At 48.5% G+C, this 23,992-nt stretch overlaps 1 protein-coding gene across 2 annotated transcripts in view; it reads left to right on the forward strand.

Annotated features, from left to right (window-relative positions):
* Nucleotides 1–12,432: 12,432 nt before the first annotated feature.
* The window catches only part of CFAP97D2 (CFAP97 domain containing 2), a 17,606-nt gene continuing 6,046 nt past the window's right edge, over nt 12,433–23,992 (forward strand). Inside the window, exons 1-2 of one of the 2 annotated variants that reach the window (XM_059377438.1) lie at nt 12,433–12,536; nt 16,741–16,931. In XM_059377438.1, the coding sequence (XP_059233421.1) occupies nt 16,842–16,931 (90 nt within the window). In that variant the 5' untranslated portion in view covers nt 12,433–12,536; nt 16,741–16,841. Of the gene's footprint in view, nt 12,537–16,505; nt 16,932–23,992 lie in introns of those variants that run through there. The other variant, XM_059377439.1, reaches the window with a different exon arrangement.

Raw genomic sequence — 23,992 nt, forward strand, 5'->3', positions numbered from 1 at the left:
CAGACAGATGCTCTCTCTAGTCCACAGTGCCCAAAACTTGGGGACAGTCAACCTGTTAAAACACCCCCTTACATAGTATTTCTAGGATCCTTCTTAAAACGTGGAAATGAAAATTAGGTCTATGACTCTTCTGAGAGCTTAGACGATGCTGAGCGTAGAGGGCGAATTACTGTCTTGGGTCACACTCTGCTGTGGGGCACCCTGTGGCAGGTGTCTCTAAAACCACGTCTATTCTTAAAAAAAATATATTTATTTATTTTTGCGAGAGAGAGAGAGAGAGAGAGAACATGGTGGGGGAGGACCAGAGGGAGAAGCAGACTCCCCGCTGAGCAGGGAGCCCAACGTGGGACTCGATCCCAGGACCCTGAGATCGTGATCTGAGCTGAAGGCAGATGCCTGGCCAACTGAGCCACTCAGGTGCCCACACCGTACCTATTCTATTGCTGACTCTTTTCGGTGCATCATTTTGTTGCGACCCCCCCCCCCCCCCCGGCAACCAGCGTTCCCTTGTCCTCTTGTTTGTTAGTATCAGCTTGCGCTGGAAAGCTCTGACATGTAGGTCCTCCATTTGCTTCTGTCATTATTGAATGTGGGCCCTGGGGATGAAGTGGTTTTCTAGCTGACGGTCAGTCTCAGAAAGGGAGGGCTAACCTACAAGTAGTACACACTGAAGGCATCTGGCACAGTTTCATCTTGATTGCCTGTGTGTGTCGAGCTTGTAGGAGACCTTCGACTGCATGTGCGAGTCCACTGCTCTGCTCTTGGATGCTCTGGGGGACACAGCATGTTCTCATTGACCACCACTCTTTCTTTTTCTTCTTCTTCTTTTTGGTGATATTTCTTTCTTTTAAATTCGAATATGGTTAACCTACATAGAGTGATTTTGGGGGGGAACATACAGTGATTTGACACTTGCGTACATCACTCAGTGCTCACCAGGACAAGTGCCCTCCTCATCCCCATCCCATCTCCCCCATCCCGCCCACCTGCCTCCCCTCTGGTGACCATCAGTGTGTTCTCTGCAGTTGAATCTGTTTTTTGGTTTGTCTCTTTTTCCTCCTTTTTTTTCTTTTTTAATTGCGCATACAAGTGAGATCACACGGCATTTGTCTTTCTCTGACTTGTTTCACTTAGCACGATGCTCTCTAGCTCCATCTGTGTCATGGCAAAGGGCAAGATGTCATTCTTTTCCTGGCTGAGTAATATTGCATCATGTGTACATACCACACCTTCTTATCCATCCATCCATCAGCACACATCTGGGCTGCTCCCATAACATGGTGTTTGTGGATGATGCAACAAGAAACGCGGGGTGTGTGCACCCTCTGAATTTTTGTTTTCAGTTTGTTGGGGTCAGTAACACGCAGCATGGTTGCAGCATATTCCCACCAACCACACTTTGTGTTTTACCTTCGCGTGTGCCATGTCACCCATAGCTAGAAGAATGCGTTGTGGTCGGAGTCAAACCTCTGGCTTCAGGACCTGCCGAATCTCTACGCTCACAAGGTGAAGAAAAGAAAAACCTGCTGCTCTGACCATACGCTCCTAGCTGTGTGTTTCACCCAGTGGGAAGAATTGTGCTGATTGACTGTCCAGTTCATGGGTATTTTTTAAAGTTAGATCCTATAGCAAATTATTATTCTGTGCTCATGAGATAAATCATATACGTTAGCAAGTTATTGACATTAATATTCAAGATACCTCCATGGACTACTTGGAACTCCGGTTTTCATAATTACTGTGAGTTCCAGGCCATTTTCTTCAAGAAAACGAACCACCACACCAACATGCCAACATCTAGTGGAGAGGAGCTGTCGGGGCTGCGTGCGGGAGGCTCTCGGGCTGCCGTCCTCTGGGCCGCACGTTCTGGCTCCTGAACCTCCCTCGGGGACCAACGGCAGAGAGAACCGGGAAAGAATCAAGAGCTCGTCGCACACGCGTGTGTGAGGACACGTCCCCCACTGCGAGGCCATAACAAGCCGGGGAGTCGGAAGCCTTTTCCAGGTCCGGTGGGGGCTGAAGCTGATACAGGTGGGTCATGTTGGGACGGGTTAGGGTGCGGGTAGTTAGGGTGCGGGTTCGGGTTCGGGTTCGGGTTAGATGGCAAAGATGGACAAGAAAGGAACTACAACTACGGAGAGGAAGGGAGCCAGGTCTCCCTGTGGGGCCCGGGCCGGGGTCTGACTTCGTCTTCGCGAGCTTGAGCGTAAATCCGCGTTTCCCCGCAGAGGAGCCGGGGCAGCCGAGTGGCCTGGGCGCGGGTCAGGGAACCTGCGGGCGTGGCGGCGGAAGCCGGAGCCGGAGCCCTCGGGTTCAGGGGAGACCACGTCCACTCAGAAGTCGGGGTCCGCCTGCGGAAGGCCCGTCGGCCCGGAGCCGCCCGGGAAGCGTCCGCTGGACACTGTTCTCGGGAAACTCGCGCAGCGGAGGACGCGGCTCGCGGCAGCCTCAGATCCGGACAAAGGCCCGGAGGCCGCGGTCGGCCCGACCGGCTCGGCCCCTTCGCTCGCTTTCTCCGGACCCTGCGCCCGCGTGTCGTCGCCTCGAGGCGAACAGCCGTGGGTCTCCGTACCCGCCTGGTTGATCGTCCGCCGAAGCCAAGGTCCGGCGGGGCCAAGACGGGGCCGGGTGCCCGGCGGACCGCGAGCCGGACGCGGACGCGAACCCGGGCCCGAGCCCGAGCCCTTGAGTCGGCGCGCCGGGGGCTTCTGTCCGTGCTCGCGAGGCGGCCCCACGGGCCCCACCTTTCCGCAGGAAGATGATTTGCCCCAGCCACTCCTCGCTGGAAGCTTCCTTGTCCTGTGCTCCCGGCGTCACCGCGTCCCGCTTCGCACAGCACCTTGGAAGTCCTCTCCATTGCCAGACGGGGCGCAGCCCGATTCGGGATTCAGAGCGCCCGTTAGATCTGCACGGGTTTGTCGTGGAGCAGATTTTCGGCGGCGGTGGGATCCGCCGCGAACTTCTGACGGCGCGTCGGGGGGACACGTGGACGGAACCCGAACTCTCCTTGGGTTCTCTGGCTCTCCTGCCATTTCCAAGGGCTGCGGGTCCGCTCTCCTGGGTTCTCAGCTCCGCCGTGGTTGCAGAGAACTCCTGGCCTAACGGGGTTTTCAGCCCACAATTCCCAACTGGCGGACACGCCCCGCTCTTGATTCCTTTCCAAGATCCACCTGAGAACAGATAGTGGCGCGTTGCGGCCCCCGATTATGTGCAGTTCCCCCATCCACAAGCCCTGCTGGCTGAGGTTTGCTGGTTCAGACCTTCGCCAGCTCAAGCCTCCACAGGAACCAACGGAGGGCCTTCCTGTGGCCAGGACACGGCAACATCTCTTAGTTAATGACCCTACATTAAGGTGTGCATATCTGCTTTTCTTGTTTTTGTAGCTAAAGGCTATTGCTAACAGGGATCTTGGAGACCAAAAGGAAAAAAAAATTGTGCGCCAACTGAAGATTCTCACGTTAGGTTCAGCTGGTCATGGAATGGGCTAGATTGACACTAGGTCACTTGCCAACTCGAGAAATGTCCATGCAGCACGCTACATTAAAATACTACCCAACCCAGTGGCACATCCCTTTTACGTATTTGCTGGCTGCAAGACGCCCAAGGGCTTAGCTAAAAGAAGTAAGATCTTTCAACTATATAGGAGGTAAGTGTGCTTTCCAGCAGACGTATTTTAAATCTAAAAACTGTGGTCCTGGAAGCTATAAATATCTACGAAAAAGCAAAATCTTACCAACAACAACCTAGAATTACAATGGCCATTATGAGGAGTTGTCTGATTAGATAAGATCAATTAAAAAGTGCCTTTGACAGTAAAGATTCCCATATTAAACAAACAGAATGGGATATCTATTTCAGAAGTTTCCAACAAGGCTTTAAGTTTCCAAAATAGCTTTATTGAAAGTGTCATTACAAGAGGCTAGTGAAAAATAAAAGAAACAAAAATGCCTTGACAACAGCAGGACTTCCCCATTATACCCTCCTGGCCCAGAGATGGACACTGCATTTGCAATCAACTGGAACACAAGAAAAGAGGTTGTCTTCAAAGGTTTTGTGTAAACCCTTCAGCCCCACACAGATGTCTTCATGCCCGCATCCAAAGGAAGCTCCCGTGTGGGTCCCACCCGGAACGGACAGGCCTCTCTGGGATGGTCTGGCGAACTGCAACGTTATTCTCTTAAACAACCAAGGGAAAGTAAAGATTAAACTTAATGAAAAACCTTGCCAAATTCTGGTTGATACTGGAGTCTCTGCAGAGGGGACCCTGGAAAACCAGAATCTGGTGATGGGGAACATTCTCATGACTCGGCTCTCCCCAGTGTCTGTCTGGGGAACTCAGTTGAGGGAGGGAAATAAAATTTCGAGTTCTCCCTTCCTGACCAACATCAAGTCCGCTGGTTATTGATCCTTCTTCTGTCAGAGGGAGCTACTCCCTCTTGCTTGTCCTGTTTTGTGTCTTAAGAACTTGACCTGCTTTCTATCCATCTGGGATGTGCAAGCTGTCAGTTCTTCCTTTTGTCACCTTCAGGAGTGACTCGAAGTCTTAGGAAGGTGGTGACTTTTGCATCCTCTTTGAGGACACCTTCCAGTCCCATGGGTTGTTTAATATGACCAGAAATATTTGCTGTTTGTCCCCACTTGAAACCTGATAAGATATTTGAAAGAATTTAATAACTCTCTGATCAGAAGTTTGACCAAATTGGAAGCTGATTTTTAGAGCCTGGTAGGAATTTTTTAAGGCTTCTAAGCTAAATGTACTTGGAAGGAAAGAAAAACATTCTGACGTAAATGAATGGATGTGTCAGACTTGACATTATGCAGGTGGTGACCCAAAACCCAACTGTCCTTGTTTTATAAATCTAGGCTTTATAGGACCAAAGGTGCGGCTCCAAAATGATTCAAAGTCCACCAACCCTTTGTACCAATCCCAAAACCTCCCCTACTTATTTCAAAGGGCTTATAAGGTATTGTTAAAAAAAAAAAGAAAAGAAAAGAAAAAAAAATTTGGCCTTAAGAGCACAAAAGTCCTTCTCAAAGGATCTGGCATTCTTTCCCCATGCCTTTGAGATGTCAATGTTCTACCTGGCCTTCACCGGGAACACTCACAGTCCCATCTAGGTCAAGTCTTTAAAATATCAACTTCAGGGAGGTAATTCTCATCAGAAGAAAAACAAAAGAGGAAGAGGACATTTGAAACTTTGATTCATGACAGTAATTTGAGAACAAGAACAAGGAGGTCTCTGTGTCTGTCCATGTGTTCGTGCCCATCTGTATGCATGTGTGACGGGTGTGTGGTATTTTCTGTCTCTGGATGGTATTGCCAAAACTAATTTGTAAATGAGCTAGATTTAATTGGCCTAAAGAAAATTAAATATTTATATAAATTAAATTCTCAGAAATGTAATAGAAACCAACCCACATGAATTTCAAGGAAAATATTTAGTATTAAAGCTATTATGTAGAAGAGCTAAGTTTTTTTGTTTTGTTTTGTTTTGTTTTCCCCTAACCTCCACCCACCCTGCAAAGAGCTAAGTTTTTTTTGAACAGTTGTTTAACTTTTTGTATTTGTCTGTGAAGTCTTTAATTGTCATTTTGGTTAAATGAATAACTAAATATTATTTCACAGTGCCCTATGATCCTACTTTATCAAGTGTTTTAAAATCTTTTGATATTTTGGGGGGCACCAGGTGGCTCAGTCATTAAGCCTCTGCCTTCGGCTCAGGTCATGGTCCTGCAGTCCTGGATCGACTCCCGCTCGGGCTCCTTGCTCCACGGGAAGCCTGCTTTCCCCTCTCTGCTTCTCCCTCTCCCCTACCTGTGTTCCCTCTCTCACTGTGTCTCCTCTGTCAAATAAATAAAATAAAATTTTAAAAAAATATTTTGATATTTTTGACAAATTTCCCCAAATCAAATTCTAAATAGTCTTTTTGACCTTAAACTATCTTTGGGTTTTCCAAAGGGTCCCTGAAACATCTCAAAAGATTTGCTTTCCTCTTATGAAAAGAGAGATGTTGAACTAGCTAGGCTTATTTAACATGTTAAATTACATGCAGAACATTGTCAAATAAGTAATAATAACCCTTCTCTGTGTAGTATTTGTGTAGCTATACAAGTATTCCAGAAATTGTGTGACATTCCTAGAAATGTGACATGTCTTGATATAATGTTATCAGTCATTATTCTGTTACTATCTTTAAATGTTGTGTGGCACAGAAATAACAAAATTTTCTTGTTAATTCTATTATAATGAATCCTCATCAGATCTTTCATTATGGGCATTTTTGAGTCTTTGGTCATTTACAGAGAGTTATTGTTTTACTCTATATTTTGCAAGTGTGTCCCTGCAAAATGACTTCATCTTCAAGGAGATTAATAGAAAGGACTTTGACAAGCACAGGCTTCTGACAAAAGTTTCAGCTCATAAAACTGAACTGGGTAAGAATTTCCGAACTGATGGAAAAACTGGCTTCAAGTAGACAAGATATTAATCACATGGGACTGAATGAACTGTGGAGGATGGTGACAAATTTCTATGAATTTTTATTGGAAACACTGCTGGTTCCTTAATGTTTTGTTTCTCCAGATTTGAGAAAATTTTTTCTCGTAAACTATTTATGTCATACAGCCATTTGGTAAAGTACATCTTTATAAACAAAGATGAAATATTTGCTTTCTCTCTCTACTCCAGAGTTTGGGAAATGTTAAATATTCTTTTCATGACAGTATTGTTACTATCATGCATAAGTTATTTGCATAAGTTCAGTAAGTATTCGTCCTCCTTGTAATAGGACACAATGGGAAATACTGGTTGTATTACCAAGGCTTAGTTAGGAATTCACCCAAACTATAGTTATTATAGGCAAAATCTGATGACAAGTCATTGGCTTGGCTTCCTGGCCTCAAGAAGTTTGTAAGAGTTCAGTCTGAGGTTCCTTATGAAAAGATCCAGCAAAGAAGCCTTAAAAAGTCTTAAAAAGGCTTTATGATCAGTCACTATTCTAGTGCACTAATGTAAATAACCAGGACAAATTTAATAGAAATAAATTAACTGTAATTTAACTATGAGTAAATTATTGAGAGAAAATTGACAGTCTTTGTGACTCTGTTGTATAACCTGTGAACAGGACTGGATGGGAGTTCAAATCTACAAGCTAACGTCCCCACTTTTCTCCACCCTTCCGATGCGGAGTTACTGGAAAGGACTGTCGTTGAATCCCCTCGGAAGGGGCGGTGCCACGCCTTCTCCCTGGCTCCTGCCCCCTGACGCTGCTGCTGTGCCACAGGCAGCAAGCCTTGGGCATGCATCTCCCGGCTGAGGAAGACCCCACCTGACTCCCGGTCCCCCACAGCTGCTGGAAGACTCAGAGCCAACCTGGCGGGGAGAGAGGCAGCCAGCACCCACCGGGACTGCTTCTGCCCCAGACACTGGTTGGAAACCCCCACCCTGTGACCTGAGCATGAAACCCTTCCTTCTATTCTGTCTTTCCTTTACTCTAGTACTGGGCTGGAAGTACTAGTACTTCCAGTTCTAGTACTGCCGTCCCCCACCTCTCCCGGGCTATTGCTAAGGACTTTTCCGATTGCTGGGTTTGTCGCTAGAAACCCTAATCTGTCCGTTAACAGCCCCACCTCCGCAGGAGTGGTCTGTGCCCCGACAGGATTTATCTCTGTCTGTGGTGATTATCGTTCTTCTTGGACCAGTGAATACCTACACGGCTGGGGCAGACCCCACCAATGCCTCTTAGTGATCTGACGGTGCACCTAAGTGTTCACAGACACAGGGACGCCTCCGCCATCGAAAGGCCTGAATTTGCATTGTTGATGAGAAAGGACTTTCAAGGAGGCTTTCTCTATTCAGCCTTCACTCCTCTGGCAGGTCCCTCCTTCCCTAGTTGGGAGTAAACGTAAATGAAGCCATGATCAGGAACTTGGGTCTTGAAAGTGTTACAGACTCTGGTGCCAAGGCAAAAGCCACCTCCCACCCCCACCCCAAGACCCTTAGACTCTCTGTTCCAGGTATTTCTTGATACGTGACTAGGCCCTGGTTACCTTTCAGCCGAAAAGGAGGTATCTGTTGTAGGCGATGTCACCTGTGCACCTGGAGGGACACTTCTGGGGTAGTAGAAACTCCATTACTAGAATCACTGAGCAGGCTACTGGCTCTAACACATGACCCCTTCTATGGGGTCTTTCTTTGACTTTTAAAAATATTCATCGGTTTGAGTCCTGAGAACCATGACTCTGGGTGCGCTCCAGATGTTGGGAGGGACCCTGTGCCATCATAGCAGTCTCCCTGGCATGTTGTGTTCTCTCAAAATCTTTAATTGCATCTTCACAGCTGATAACCACCAGGCAAATTATCTCCCTGAGGTGGGAAGATCAGAAAAAGAATGAAACACGTGGCCAACTTAGACGTGTGAGCCTGAGTGTGAAAGTCACAGGAGGTCAATGATGCTGAGGACTGCCAAGCTGGAGCTCAGGGTGGCACCAGCGCCTCGAATTCTGACCACATCCGCCGTCAGCTGAGTATGAGGGAGGGATTGTTAAAAACGGAACAGCAGGTCCAAAATGGAGTCACTCGCCCCACGGACAGCAAGCCAAGATTTTTTAAAAAATATTTATTTATTTGAGAGAGAGAGAGTGAGTGCGCGTGAATGGGGGGAAGGGCAGGGGAGAGAGAGAATCTCCAGCAGACTCCCACTGAGTGTGGGGCCCGACGCCACCCTCCATCCCACAGCTCTGAGATCAGGACCTGAGCCGAAACCAAGAGCTGGACACCCAACTGCCTACCTACCCCACCCAGGCCCCAGCAAACCAAGATTTAGGTATTGTTTCCACCTGCAAGGCTGCCTGAAGACCCTTCCCCTTCCCCGAAGGAACGTGACCTCGCTCAAAACAATCCTTTCTTTTCCTTCGCTGATAACTTCCTTGTCCATTTGTTTCTGCCTGTAACAGCTTTCTGTCTCACACAGCTCCCCAGATTTCCTGTCCGTCTGCTGGACGGTAGCTGTCTGATTCGTGAGTCGCTGAATAAAACCAATTAGATCTTCCAATTCATTAAGTTGAACTTTGGTTTTTAACACTTCTGACTTCATGTCCTTGAAACCAGTCATTTATTATGATGTCTGCAAAGGGAGGTGAATTCTTGTGGAACCACTCCAGGTGCATCACCAACACATCACAACCACAAAGGTCAAAGCAGAGGGGAGCATCCCTGGACCAAGAATCAGAACACCTGGGGACCAGCTCTGTCTCCACACCGTCCGGGCCTTCCTTGTAAGGTTGGAAGCGTGGGTCTGACTACTCACTGGATCTGGGTGTCCTCCTGTCCACAACCACTCCTATCTGCAAACGGTCAGCAACCCAGGAGTGTCGCTGGCCCAAGGGTAAGATGGCTGCAGAGCACTCTCTCATTTAAAACTCAGTTTTTTCCTGGGAGAAGCTTAAGTGCCATGTCAGCTTACTCTGAATGAAGTGATAAACGGTAGGGAAGAGGAAGCCGGTCTGAAGAGGGAGACTGGGGTCTCAGTTTTTGTTTTTTAAAGATTTTATTTATTTATTTGACAGAGAGAGACAGAGATCACAAGGAGGCAGAGAGGCAGGCAGAGAGAGAGGAGGAAGCAGGCTCCCTGCTGAGCAGAGAGCCGGATGTGGGTCTTGATCCCAGGACCCTGGGATCCTGACCTGAGCTGAAGGGAGATGCTTAATGCCTGAGTCCCCCAGGCGCCCCATGATTTCCAGATTCTAATGACTCAGTGATTGTCCTGTCACCCAGAGCAAGCAGAACACTTCCATGTTAGGGAGCTCAGAGCATGGCAGCGTGACCCTAAAGATCTTGATGAGGGAGTAGAAGGCGGGCTGAGGACAAAGCAGAAGCTGACACCCCACAACTGCCCCCCTGGCTGGGATGTGTATGACATTCCTCCAGGAAGCTCCCAAGGGTCTTCACGTAATGCCTTACTAGAAGGAAGGACAACCTTAGCTTAACAATGGCAAGGCCTCCGGTGTCCTGTAAGTCTTCTTTTAACATCCAAAAATCCTCTTGAAACCTCCCTGTTCCTTCCCTCCCCCAACCCCACTGTACCTAGTCAGCCGCCCCTCACAACCCCAGTCTTTCCACCCACGGGTCCTACCCTGCGCTCTAATAAGCCGCCTGTTCACACCAAAGACTTTTCGAGAATTCCCTCTTGGCTGCTGGCTCTGGACCTCACCCCAGTGAACCTCATCTATATTCCAAAACTCCATCACCAGCAGACAGCTCACCACCCAAACCACCTGGGGGAGGTCACATTATCCATGATAAGTTGTGCCCAAGGGAAGGCTCCGCTGTCACCGAGAGATGAAGCCCCCGTTCACAGCCTCCTTCTGGTCACCTGAACACACACGCCAGGAAGTCATGGCCCCACAGGGACAATGCCCCACCAGAAGCTCAAGCTGTCCCTTGCTGGGCGGGGGAGGGCTCCCCTGCCTCAAGGCCATCTTCCTTCAGAATTGGAGGAGAGGGTGAGCTCTGTTTTTTCAGTTGCATTTTCTCCTTTCTCTTGAAAGGAAGGATGTGTTGCTGAAGAGACACGGACTGCTTCTTGGTTTTTATGATGGAGAAAATGGTTTAATTATTTTATTTTATTTATTCTTTTAAATATTTTATTTATTTATTTGACAGACAGAGATCACAAGCAGGCAGAGAGAGGAAGGGAAGCAGGCTCCCTGCTGAGCAGAGAGCCCGATGCGGGGCTTGATCCCAGACCCTGGGATCATGACCTGAGCTAAAGGCAGAGGCCTTAACCCACTGAGCCACCCAGGCACCCAGAAAATGGTTTAATTATTTTAGAGTCACATCTACATTAAAATGGCAGCAATGAAGGTGTCTGGGTGATTTGTGGGTGGTTTGAGCTCCGGTCTAGATAGATCTCTGGGATCTCTGGGTCCTTGGCTCTGGTGCCTCACTCAGCAGGGGTCTGCAGCACAACCCCCCCACTTAAATAAATATAAATACAATAAAATGGCAGCAAGAGAGCCTAGGGGCCTTCCACCATCCCCCCAGGGCTCCTGAGGTGCTCGGGCATCTGGAGGGTTCCCAGGACAGGGTCTCCCAGGCTCTGAGCTTCATATACCCTGTCTGTGACTCTGCAGAGCCCAGACTTCAAGGACCTGGAGATGTGGCAGCCACCCAGGGGGGCCAGGCATTCCCCGCAGCCTCCTGGTGGGCCATGGAAGGCGGCTCTCTTCCAGGGGTTGCTCTGTTCGGCCACACCCGTTCCCCAGACCCCTCACCCCCAGGGAGGGACCCTGCCCTGCAGATGACAGACTTGAGGACCCACAGCAAGTGACAAGTAGCTGCTAGATAATCAGCACACTGGGCTGGAGATCCTGGGCAGACAGGGCACTCTTGCAAACAGGAGAGTCTGTGGGGCACAGGAACCCCCCCCCCCCAGCGCCCAGCTCTGTGCCCATCTGAGCGCGCAGGCCCGTGCCCTTCCTTGGTGGGGACTTGGTGCCGTGGCCCCGTGGGGTCAGCTTTGCCTGACTTTCTGAGCAAAAGCAGACTGAAAGTCCAAATCAGCTCTCTGCTCCCTGGTGTGGGAGAGGGCAGAAGGCCAAAGAAGGCTCCATGAGATCCTTCCCAGATGTTCTTGCCAGGAACACTCCGCGGCCCTGGACAGTTCCGGGGCTCAGTATTTTCCCGCGCTGAGGCCCCCTGACAGCGGGCACACCGCATGGCCAGACACAATGTGGACAGTGTGGGGCTGGCGATGCCACAGGCCTAGGGAGCGAACCCAGGGGCACAGCCTGACGCTGAGGCCAAAGAGTGGCTTGTTCACCTCACAGGTGACATCGGCGTGGGGGGTGGGACGGAGTTACCTGTTACCGGTCTGTGAGTTCTCCAAGTTCATGGTGACAGAGCAGCCGCTGGGAGGAAGCCGTGGGCTCTAAGTGGGGTGAGCAAGGCCCAACATGCACATCAAATCGAGTTTTACAAAATGCACCGCACAGGGGCACCCGAGTGGCTCAGTCGGTGACGCGTGTGCCCTCCGTTTGGGTCATGATCCCAGGGTCCTGAGGTCAAGTCCTGCATCAGGCTCTCTGCTCGGAGGGGAGAAACAGGCTCCTCTCCCTCTGCCCCCACTCATACTCTCTCTGTCAAATAAATAAATAAGTAAAAACTGTATTTTTTTTTTTAAATCAGCCACACAAATATGATAAAATCCATTTTAAAAGTTAAAAATCACTTCATTCCCCACCGACAACAAGTCAGCTTTTCCAAGATGTGCTCCGGGCTGGGTGGACATTCCTGACTGTTACCAACTGTACGAGGAACTGTTTTGTCTCTGCTTTCTTGGGTTGTCAGGCTTCCAGCCACACCCACTAACAACCGGCTGTGCTGTTGTTACAAGTGTGGCCTCCGCCTCCATGGCCACAGCTGCGGCTCTCCCCCAGCCGTGACCCTCCTCGTTCCTGTGTGTCGCTTGTCCTCTGTGGACTCCCTGAGAGCATCCCCAGAGCAGGCCCCATTAAGCCCCCTCGAACCTTCTCAGGTGAGTAAGGCGAAGGTGGCCCCGACTTTACCAAATGGTAACCATAGCCCCAACAGGAGTGTCCGCTCATTCTGAGAGCTCCTCTGGAAGGTCAAAGGGACATCCGTGTCCCACCCCTGACCGTAGAATTGCCTGGCTCAGTTTCCAAGTACAGGGGATTCCTAGTTACCTTCTGTGGCTAATTCCTAGCTCCGTTCTTCTGCCCACGCTACCTGCATGAATGTTGCCTTTTGAAACTTGTGGAGACTTTTTTACAGCTCAGCATACGGTCAAATTTTGCATATTCTGTAAATGGTCCTCCTGGACGGATGATTTTTTGTGGTTTCTGTACCCTGCAGATATTTCCAATTTTGCCTTTCCCCCCTTGAAACACAGGAAGGGTAGCCTTCCTGTGATCTGTGTCTCATGACTCTGCGGTGTCTGTTGGTCCTGGGAATCTGTTCTGAGGTTTCGGCTCCGTCCAGTCGTGGGCCATTCACTTGGCAAGACGCTTACGCCCCTGAGACCCCAGGAGAGTCTGGGGCTGCTGGGAAGGTCAGGGACCTCCCTTTTCCTCGGCCCCTTGAGACATGGTCAGCCCAGGACTATGAGCCCATTGCACTATTTGAGGGTGTTCGGGCTGCCTAAGCAATGTGAGTTTGGGCTCCAGGAACCTTCCCCCACTCTGTTCCCTGCTCTGCAGTAATTTGGTGGCTGCTTTGGGGGAAAGGTTTATTCCTAAGGCAATACCCAGGATTTTCTGTTGTTTTCACTAGGAGGAGAGTAGCCCAGGCCACCCTTCCTGAAAGCACGTATCCCAGTCCTTTGTTCAGGGTTCTCCAGGGACCCACACTCACCAGACGGCTCTGGAAACGCCTTCGTGTGAAGCAATATTTGCCCCCCAAAAGCTGAATTCATCTGAAGTCATTTGAGATGGTTTTCAAACTACTCAGTGCTGTGGAATAAGAATGAGGCCTGTTTCTTCGTTTTGGTCTCACTGCCTTTGTGGGAGAGCAGGGGACATAAAAACCAAAGTTCGAACTTCAGGTTATAGTCACAAGACACATACAAGAATTAGGAATATTAGGAGTTGAATTAACATAGATAACTTCACAAATACTTTGTAGCAGGTATTACATACAATGTAATAACCAACTGTACTAATAGCCTTCACATATTCAGGGAGTCACCAGTTCAAAGTATTCCTAATAAACCCAATACTCAAGTCAACATTGAGCCAATAATGATTAAGGCTGGCTGAGCATACAGTATTGTCAGAATGAGCGAATCAAAATAGGGTTACTTTGTACAAAGTATAAACAGAAACTGTGTAATATTAAGCATTCAAACCTAGCTCAAGATAAAAAAGTTCTTTACTTTGGGGCGCCTGCGTGGCTCCGTGGGTTAAAGCCTCTGCCTTCGGCTCAGGTCATGATCCCGGGATCCGGGTCCTGGGATTGAGCCCCGCGTCAGGCTCTCTGCTCAGTAGGGAGCCTGCTTCCTCCTCTCTCTCTCTCTGCCTGCCTCTCTGCCTACTTGTGATCTCTGTCAAATGAATAAATAAAATCTTAAAAAAAAAAACACTTCTTTACTTAAAAATTCACAAAATAGAAACTGATATTGTGATTTGAATCTCTGAACAGAAAAAAGAACATCAGTAGAAACTGACATGGACACTATTAATTAAACTCCAGGCTTCCCAATTTTCTACTTTTATGAGTAATTCTTTGCTGTGCATAAATCCTTGTCAATGTTTCCGATTATTTCCTCAGGACAGAGTGCAAGGAGTTTCCAGCTGGCTGATTTTTCTGATCTCATCGTGCTAAGAATATGAGGAAACCGCAAGGCTGGGGGCCTCAGTCGCTGACCACCCAGCTCTTGATTTCTGCTCAAGTCACGGCCTCAGTGTTGTGGGCTTGGCTCCACGTTCTGTGGGGTGTCTGCTTCCAGATTCTCTCTCTCCCTCTCCCTGTCTTCCTTCCCCCGTCCCCACCCTGCACACGTGCATACTCTTTCTCCCTCTCTCTAAAACAAAGACATATTTAGAAAAAGAAGAATATGTTAAGAACCAAACTCCGTTGGAGCCTGGGTTGGTGGGTGTACCATGCTGCTGAGAGTAATCTTTCTGGTTTGGTGTGGGGTACGTCTAGTTTCCCCAGATCCTCTGCTGTGGGACCCCACCATCAGGTCAGATATCAAGTCGGATACAGATGTTAATTAGATACAATGTTAGTTATTAAGCGTAAACGTGAACGGGGCGCCTGGGTGGCTCAGGCTGCGAAGCGGCTGCCGTCGGCTCAGGTCGTGGTCGGAGGGTCCGGGATTGAGCCCCACGTGGGGCTCCTCGTTCCGCTGGGAGTCTGCCTCTCCCTCTGCCTGCTGCTCCCCTGTTTGTGCTCTCTCTGTCAAGTAATTAAATAAAATCTTTTTTTTTTAAGAGTAAACATAAATGAGGGGAAGCACAGCGGCAAAACTCCCACGTGCGCAGACCCACCGCACAAGGTGCAGTAATAATAGTGTCTGTTGTCACTGCCGTGAGCACGGCAGTGCAGAAGAAAGCCCGGAGAGCCTTTCAGCTCATTTATTCCGGCCGGTTTCTACTTTGCCCCCCATCCCTGGTCTATCCTGAGCAGGAACGGGCTGGGCAGAGCGATGCCTCCCCTCCTCGGCTGACTGGCCAGGGATTTGCCAGCGTGTGCGGCAGACAGGCTTTGGGTAAAGAAAAAGAAACATACAGACCCAGCCCCGCAGTCCGAACAAACAAATCTTGGAAATCGTCATCATCAATACCACGACGTCATTAACCGTACGGTTTCCTTGAGCATCTATTGAATATTGGGCCTGATCAATGACAATAACTGGGTAGAGAAAATTATTTATTTATCATTATCATGTACTTTCTTTCTTTATATATTCAGAGGAATATGACATGTAGATTTGATAGGCTAAGAAATCTTAATAAAGCCTCATGTCTCAAGGCGCCATATGTATTTTTCAGGCAGTAATTCTTACATCTACCTTCTACTGTATGTGCATAATTTCCTACTTGTGAACTAAGATGAACTCATTTTTAAATACCCAACTTTTAGGGGTGCCTGGGTGGCTTAGTGGGTTAAGCTTCTGCCTTTAGCTCAGGTCATGATCTCAGGGTCCTGGGCTAGAGCCCTGCATCGGGCTCTCTGCTCAGCGGGGAGCCTGCTTCCTCCTCTCTCTCTGCCTGCTTGTGATCTCTGTCTATCAAATAAATAAATAAAATCTTAAAAAAAAAAAAGAAAAACCCAACTTTTAAACTGTCAGTACATCAGCAATCTTAGCAGCTGCAAAGTCTTCTGCCCACTTCTGTAGAGCTCTGGAACCAGCTCAGTCCACAATACCTCAGCCACCTAACACCAGACAGGAGAAAGTCATATTCTAATTTTATTCATATCTTATTTTTCCAAAGTCTGATTCAATTTAGGCTTAGCTAATTCTCTTTCAGACTGACAGCCACTGAGTCGTGCTAATATACAGAACACAATTTTTCATAAAATGCCTCTTTTCTGTTGTGTTCTGTTTCCTGACAAGCAGCTCAACAGTGAGCCCTGAATCACGAATTCCGTATACCATGTTTCTGGGGTGAGTGTGGCGAGATGTCAGACCAGCAACCTGAAATGAGAATAATATTGCTATTTCATCATTAGTCAGTTCCTTTAATCATGCCATCTTGAAATGAGGCCTATGATTTTGACAAAGACGAACAGCTCCACAGACAGTCTGGCACCACTGTCCGTTCATCAGCCTCCCAGAAAACCCATCCCAGCCAGATAAGTCCACAGAGAGAGGAACGGCTTAAAATGACTAAAACTTTCTGTACCTAATCCTCAAGACAATTGAAAAAAAAATGAAGATCTCCCACCTAAGCTGCAAATAAAAATATTTGGAGTTGTCCAAATTATTAAAAGTTCTTCAAAGATAGGAGGCGCAAGGGAGAGGGCTGCAGGCAGGAAGGGGAGAAGGAATGAGAGAAGAGGGAAGGAAGGAAGCAGGAGAAGACGGGAGGCTGGGAAGGGGAAGCTCAGCTGGAGAAGAAACTCTGCCCTTTTCCACGAGTCGGGGGAGCTGAGCAGAGCGCATCACGATGGCATCACGAAGCTATCTCAGATCTGTGGAGAAAATGCCCTTTAGAGCAGAAGGATCTTCAGTTCTCCTGTGCTAGGACGTCTTCTTGCCCTTTCTTTCCTCCTAGGCTTGGACGCCATGACAACGGTCCGCTGACCCAGCAAACACAACCCCCTGCAGATCGTGCTGGCGGCTGGTGGAAGGGAGCAGCTGTTTTGGCTGTTGGAGATGCGAAGAGCCTCCCGGCCAGCTCTTCCCTGTGGCAGCGAGAGCCTGCAGCGCAGCTGGGAGAAAGCCTACCAGGATCACAGGAGAAAGGTAGGAAAGCTGAATGTCAGCCCAGATGGCTCAGCAGCCCGAGCAGCCTCTACGGATTGCCAGGGCTTTCCCTGGAAACCAAAAACTAATTTTATTTTCAGAGATGGAATGGTTGGAATGTATTTCCTTAGAAGTTTGGTCATATATATGACCATACAATAAAAATTCCGTTAAACGGATTGTGGTCTTTTAGGACTCTGAATTATGACACATTTATAAAGTACTTAATTTTTCCTAATTGACTCGAAAGTATCTTAAGACACAGAAAAGCGAGGAGCCCTCTCCCCTGTCAAAACAGCATTTGCCCATGGGAACTAAAAGCCGCCTTTTATCTCCATTAGGAGATACGCTACTATTTCCATTATTTGATGCAAATGTGGATATCGTTTGAGAAGGTCACCTTGTGCTTTTGAAATGGCCTGCCATGGGGGTCTTACGCCTCCGAGACGTCAGTGGGCCCATCCCCCTGCACGAGGCTCCAAGTCTGTGTCCCTCCAGGTTGAGAAATGCTCTAAGAGGGGAGTAAGCTGGGAAGGGGGCGTCGCTCTGTGACGCTCTGAAGGCATCTCACCAGGGAGGGGACCCCAGTTTCCTGCAAGGTACAAGATCCAGGTGAGTCTTCGCTCCTCTTGGGATTCTGCGTGCCTCAGTGGTGGTGACGCTGTGGGCTCAGGGAGGTCACACTTACCGTAAGGCTGTTCTGGTGTCCCCCATGCCTGGGCCCTGCGCCTGCTGTCCTCCCTGGGAGCCCGGCCGTCCCAGGGCTCACCCTCGCTTCCTCAGACCTCTGGGCTTCCTGCGGTCTTCTCTGGGCCCTCTTTTAGGAAGCTCACCCCCATCGCTCTCTGGGTCCTGGTTCTGCTGTTTCCTGTCACCATGTGATTGATGTAATGTATTCGTCTTGTCGTGTTTGTTTCCCCCACCTGGCCAGGGGGTGGCCCCGTGGTGCTGCTCTGATGTCCGTGACACCCGGAGCACCTAGTAGGTCGAGCTCAGCAGGGGAAGCTGGAAGAGCCCTTACGGTAGTAAGAACGAGACAACAGGCACGGCTTCTTCACAAGGTAGATGAGAATGTAAGCCACGAGCGTTTTGGTGTTCACGTGTGCGTCCCAGGGACCTGCAGACGGATAACACCCTCAGGGTGAGTGAGTAACTGTGCTCTGCACCTGAGAAACCGCGAGACAGAGAAGATCCGACCAGTCATCATATGGAGCGGGGGCTGACGACTAGGGAACCCTGGCATTGGGCGCAGGACCGCGGTGCGGTGCTGGAGCCTGAAATTACCTCGTCCTGACGCGCTCACCTCTGAGATGGCTCAAGAGCTCGCGCTTGCTGGGTCTGAGGAGGGACTGCTGAGACACCCCAATAGCACGTGCTCAGCAGCCAAGGTCACTGGGCCGAGGAATCCGTGATCCCAGCATCAGGTGTAAAGGGAGGCCATAGGTCTCACCTGGGAGGGACCACAGGACGTCAGGGAGAAGGTCTCAGGTACAGCCGACTGTAAGAAGGGAAGTGCGGGTGTGGAATGGAGCAACGGGTGCCAGAGGGGCCATTCCAGGCAGGGACGGTGCCAGGAGTCCAGGGATTTCCTGGAGAGGAGAGGAGAGGAGAGGTCAGGAGAGGAGGGGGCAGCGCCGTCCTGTGGAGTAGAACACATTGTGGGAAGACAAGACATGGGAGTGGAGGCCCCCATAAGGAGGGCAACATGGGCTTGCAGCGGAAGGAAGCAGGAGAGCAGCGCAGGTATTGGGGACGGCGGCCGCTCAGTGCTGCCCGGAGGCCACAGCAGGAACCAACTCCAGATCTTACCAGTGGGCACCGAAACTTGGCTTGAAACAAATTTTTCTTCCATATTAAGAGAAAGGGGAGTCAGCTCTTTGGGGTTACTTAGTTTCTTACTACTTGGCTGAGAACCCTTGGGAACATATAGGACCTCAATGCAATAGAAGAGACCGAAAGGGTTTGCAGAGAGTCCCGTATCCAAAGCGTCTCTAGGATGGAACTCCTTGTCCCCAGCCCAGCGAGCATCTGACAGAAGGTCAACAGGACTTTCTGTCTCAAAGCCTAGACATCCATTCATGCTGAAAATAAAATTAAAATGACCTTCATAAAGTAGACATTGCTACTGATATTTCCCAAACACAATAAAATATAAATGTCTTAGTCCTAAGGCAGAACTTAATTAATAGGGAAACACTAAAGGCACTCCCTGTGAAGTTAGAAATAGGACAAGGATGCTTACTACCTTGTATACCTTGTGAATTGTGTTGGAGGTATCAGCAAACGGACAATACAAATCTGTTAGGCATGAAAATATAGTGAAGTAGGTTTTGGGGTTTTTTTTCTTTCTATTTGTAGATGAAATGATTAAATATCTAAAGAACCCAGAAGAATCAATGGAAAAACAAATATAAATTGGGAAAAATAATTGCAACTTACAGCACAAAGAGTTAATATCCTTATATAGATAGAACTTCTGAAAAGAAAAAAACTCCATATAAAGATGGGCAAGGGAGATAAATGAAAGTCCACAGAAAAAGAGCTGCAAATAGCTCTTAACCTATAAAAAGTTGAAAAAACAAAACTATAAAAGTTGGCCAACTCCACTTGTAACAGAGAAATGCAAATTAAACGTGCACCATAATACAATTTCTCAACTAGTAGGTTGACAAAGATCCCCCAAATTGTTGGCCGTGCTCTGGGGAGAGCGGCACCATCTGCGGTGCAGGTGGGCACGCGGCAGACATGGCCCCACGGAGGGTCTAGCGATCCCCAGTCAAACTGCACATGTGTTTAGCCTTTAACCTGGCAGTGCCCATTCCAAAGGCACCCTGGCAAAGATCTGAAAAGAAATTGCAAAAGATACTAATTGCAGCAGTATTTGTAATAGCAAAATGGGAGCGAACTCAAATGATCATCCAAAGGAAGCTGTGTGAGTCGCTTCACAGGACGACGTGCTATGCAGGTGTGAAAAGGGACCCGAAGCCTCTCTCCACAGCACTACAGAATTACGTCAGATGCGCCGTGAAATGGAAAAGGCAATGTGAAGAAAAATGTGTAAAATAGGCTACATTTGCCTAAAAAAGAAGGGATGGAAATATATATACACACAAACATATCGACACGTACATCCTGTGTGTCCTTTATTTCCACAAGTTCAAGGAGTGACGGTAAAATTGGATCCGTCAACAGGGGAAAGGGCAGAGGCGACAGGACGGAGCCTTGACTTCTCAGAAAAAGAGTTAATGGTCAGATCTGACTCTGGAGCCAGGTAAATATTTCCCATAGTATTAAAATTAAACTTGGGAAGCATTCCAAAATATTGAAAATAAAATGGACCAAAATGTAGACGCAATTGGTTTCATGACCACATTGAAAGGGCCTGTGGCAGCTGCCTTTGTCTTTTGAGTTTGGGTCTTTATCGTTGTGGAAGCACAGTCCGCAGCCGGTGCTCTGCTTGTCGCAGGCGCACAGCACGGCGGTTCCGTAATCCTCTGCATGCTCTGTGCTCAGCTCCAGAGTGCCGTCGCCGTCTGTCACCGTGCAAGGTGATGACAGTGTTACCGACGGCATTCCGTCTCCCCGACTGACGTGTTTTCTACGTGGAGTTTTGTGGCCCATAATGCCCTTTACCTGTTTCACCGCTCCCCACCCCTCTCCCCTCTGGCAACCGTCAGTCTGTTCTCTGTATTTATTTATGTTTTTAAGATATTATGTATGTATTTGTCAGAGAGAGACACAGCGAGAGGGAAAACAAGCAGGGAAGTGGAGAGGGAGAAGCAGGCTGGAGGGAGAAGCAGGATTTCTGCCGAGCAGGGGGCCTGACGCGGGGCTCGATCCCAGGATGCTGGGCTCATGACCTGAGCTGAGGGCAGATGCTTAACGACTGAGCTACCCAGGCGCCCTGTTCTCTGTATTCATGAGTGTGTTTTTTGCTTGTTTGCTTTGATTTTAGGACTCCACATACAAGTGAAATTGTATGCTATTGATCTTGCTCTGACATATCTCACTCAGCACCGTGCCCTCTAGATCCATCCATGTTGTCACAAATGGCAAGATCTCTTTCTTTTTGTGGTTGAGTAGCATTCCATGACACGTATGCACCATTGTTATCCCGTCGTGTGTCCGTGGACACTCGGGCCGCTTCCATAGCTGCCTGTTGTAGAGAGTGCCACCATAAGCAGAGGGCCGCACGTATCTTTTCAAATTAGAGTCTTCATTTCCTTTGGGGAAACACCTCACAGGGAAACTACTGGACCCTATGGTATTTCTATTTTTATTTATTGATTTTTTTGGAGGAACCTCCCTACTGTTCTCTGCCGTGGCTGTACCGGTTCACCTTCTCACCAACAGGCATCGGGTTTCTCTTTTTCCCTCTCTACCGCACCCTCTCCAACACTTGTTATTTCTTGTCTTTTTGATTCTAGCCATTCTGACAGGTTCTGATTTGCATTTTCCTGATGTGGGGAACGTTGAACCTCTTTTCACATGTCTGTTGGCCATCTGGACGTCTTCTTTGAGAAAATGTCTGTTCAGATTGTTTGCCCATTTTGAATTGGATTGTTTTTCAGTACTGAGTTACACAAGTTCTCTATGTATTTTGGATCGAAACCCTTACTGTATTTGTCATTTGCTGATATCCTCTCCAGTTTGGTAGGTGGCCTTTTCTTTTTGCTGGAGGTTTCCTTCACTGTACAGAATCTTTTCTTTTTGGTGTCGTCCCAATAGTTCATTTCTGCTTCTGTTCCCCTTGCCTGTGGAGATGGACCCGTACGTCTGTGGCTGAGGCAGATGTCCACAAGATGCCAGGATCACTCTTACAGGTTACATGTGTGTTTAGAGTGGGATAAGCAAATGAACGGTCATGTTGGTGTCACTGAGAACTGGGGATTTTAGCTCTGGAGAAGGGAAATGCAGAAGTAAGACCCCTTAGCCTAGCTAAGGGGAATGGGGCTCTGAACCAGAGCTAGGAGGACCAGGGGAGCTCTGTCTATGGCAAAGGCCTTGAAAGAACAAACTTGGTACAAACGAAACTCCAGGGAACCCAGACTTGTCTCTAAATGCCATGTCATTGGAAGAACCAGGCTTTCCTGTAGAAACAGCAGATTCCAAGTTGAGAGAGGATATGTACGTGTTAACCCCACATCACTTTGTCACTCCAGAGGGCAAGGAAGCTGTCAAGGTTATTAGCACCTTCTCACGGGCCACAGGTGGGGCACAGTGACTATCCATGGCAGTGGGCTGAAACACATCAAATAGGGCTGAGTCTTTGATTTTCCAATGATATTAAACAGAAACACCATATTGGCCACCATTGCAAGGGCTTAAGAACCAAGTCCTAAGAAGAGCCCAGTACGTATCCTACCAATTGAAGCTTGTCTTCATCGAAGTATTCCCGCAAATAAACAGAATGAATGATGGACTTAGAATGTCTCTTTTTCACAAAAACAGAGACAAGCAGACATGTGTACCTTGTGATAAAATATCACAGCATCACCTAAGGGATAGTCTTGCCAGTGAAGAAACCGAACCTGAATTCCTGTCAGTTTACAGGTGGTGCCAGGCATTCCATCAGCAAAATCCAAGTGAGAAAGTGCACAGGACACATTATCTGGCTTCCTTGTAACACATTGCAGGGGAGGGGTATGGAGGGAGAGCTATCATTCTAAGAGATGCAGGGGCACCGGGGTGGCTCAGTCGGTTAAACATCTGACTCCTGATTTCGGCTCAGGTGGTATTCTCAAGGTCGGGAGATCGAGCCCCTGGTCAGCAGGTTCAGTGCTCAGCGGGGCGTCTGCTTGCGGTTCTCTGCCCTCTGCCTCTCCCCCTGGCTTGCTCTCTCTCACTCTAGAATAAATCAATAAAGCTTTAAACAAAGAGAGAGATGCAAGAGACATATCAAGTAAGTGCAGCTTACGGACCCTCTTACTTGGGTCCAAAGTCACACCAGCAAATGAGAAAGAGAGAGGAGGGAGGAACAGCGGAAGAGAGGAGCAGTGCCCGGAGATTGGGACAACGGTCGTCACCTCGCGGTGCTCGTGGTACCGCTGCTCTGTGTCTTTTAAAGGTTCCCCGTATTGCGGAGACATACGGTAAAATATTTGAGGGTGAAAAGGGTTTGCTTGGTTTGCTTTGCTATCCTCACAGGTGAGGGAGCACGGCCGGCGGGGGCAGAGCTGGTTTGGGTGAAGGGGCGTGAGGCTACATGGGGGTCCACTGGGCGATTTTTCTCATTTTTATGTTTAAAGTTTATATTTTTTAGAAACGATAATTTTGAGTGAAAAAGGAAGCCGAGTGGTAATAATAGATGGTAACAGTTTCCGTAAATTTAAGAATGTGACAGTAGAGTGGATGGGTTTTAAGTGCCTTCCCCGCGGCAAAGATGGGGAAGCAGGGAAGGAGTCAGAGGAGGGGGAGGTGCAGGCTGCGGGGGTCTGTTGGGAACCTGAGGGCCCCACGCTCTTCTCTGGGCAGCGGGGGCAGGGGCTCCGCTGCAGGGGCTTGAAGCGCCGGGGACCGGGCTGTACCGGAGGCCACCTGCTTTCTTGGGAGCCCGCGCAGTTCTAGCTCCCGCTCTGTCTGATAATTCTGCAGTCCTTTTACTTTTTATCAGAGTGATATAGATACATTTTGAAAAAAAAAAAAAGAATAGTATCAAAACAGCTTGATAAAAAGCAGCAAAGCCTGGCTCTGAGGCAGCCACGCTCAGCCCTTCTGGCAGTTTCTCCTGGTTTTGGCTTCCATTTCTCAGAATAAGATGCTCGTTTGCCATTTCTTCTCAACATAGAGAGAATCAGTTTTTATTCAATCAATAACCAATTAAATAAGAAATGTAGACTACTGATAGTTAAAGAGACTATGCAAAACCTTTCACTGTTGAGTCAAGTTGTAGCTCTATGTCCTTCCTCTTACAATTTCCTGTAAAAGTTAATATCGCCTTGTTTTCATGTTCTTGAGTTTCCTATATATCTGTAGCCATTTTTCCCAAATATTCCATTAGTCATCAAATGCTGATGAATAAATTCTCAAACACTCAGAAACTTCAAATAATCTCTCAGCAC

This window comes from Mustela nigripes, chromosome 15 (assembly GCF_022355385.1).
Source record: "Mustela nigripes isolate SB6536 chromosome 15, MUSNIG.SB6536, whole genome shotgun sequence".
Lineage (NCBI taxonomy): Eukaryota > Metazoa > Chordata > Mammalia > Carnivora > Mustelidae > Mustela > Mustela nigripes.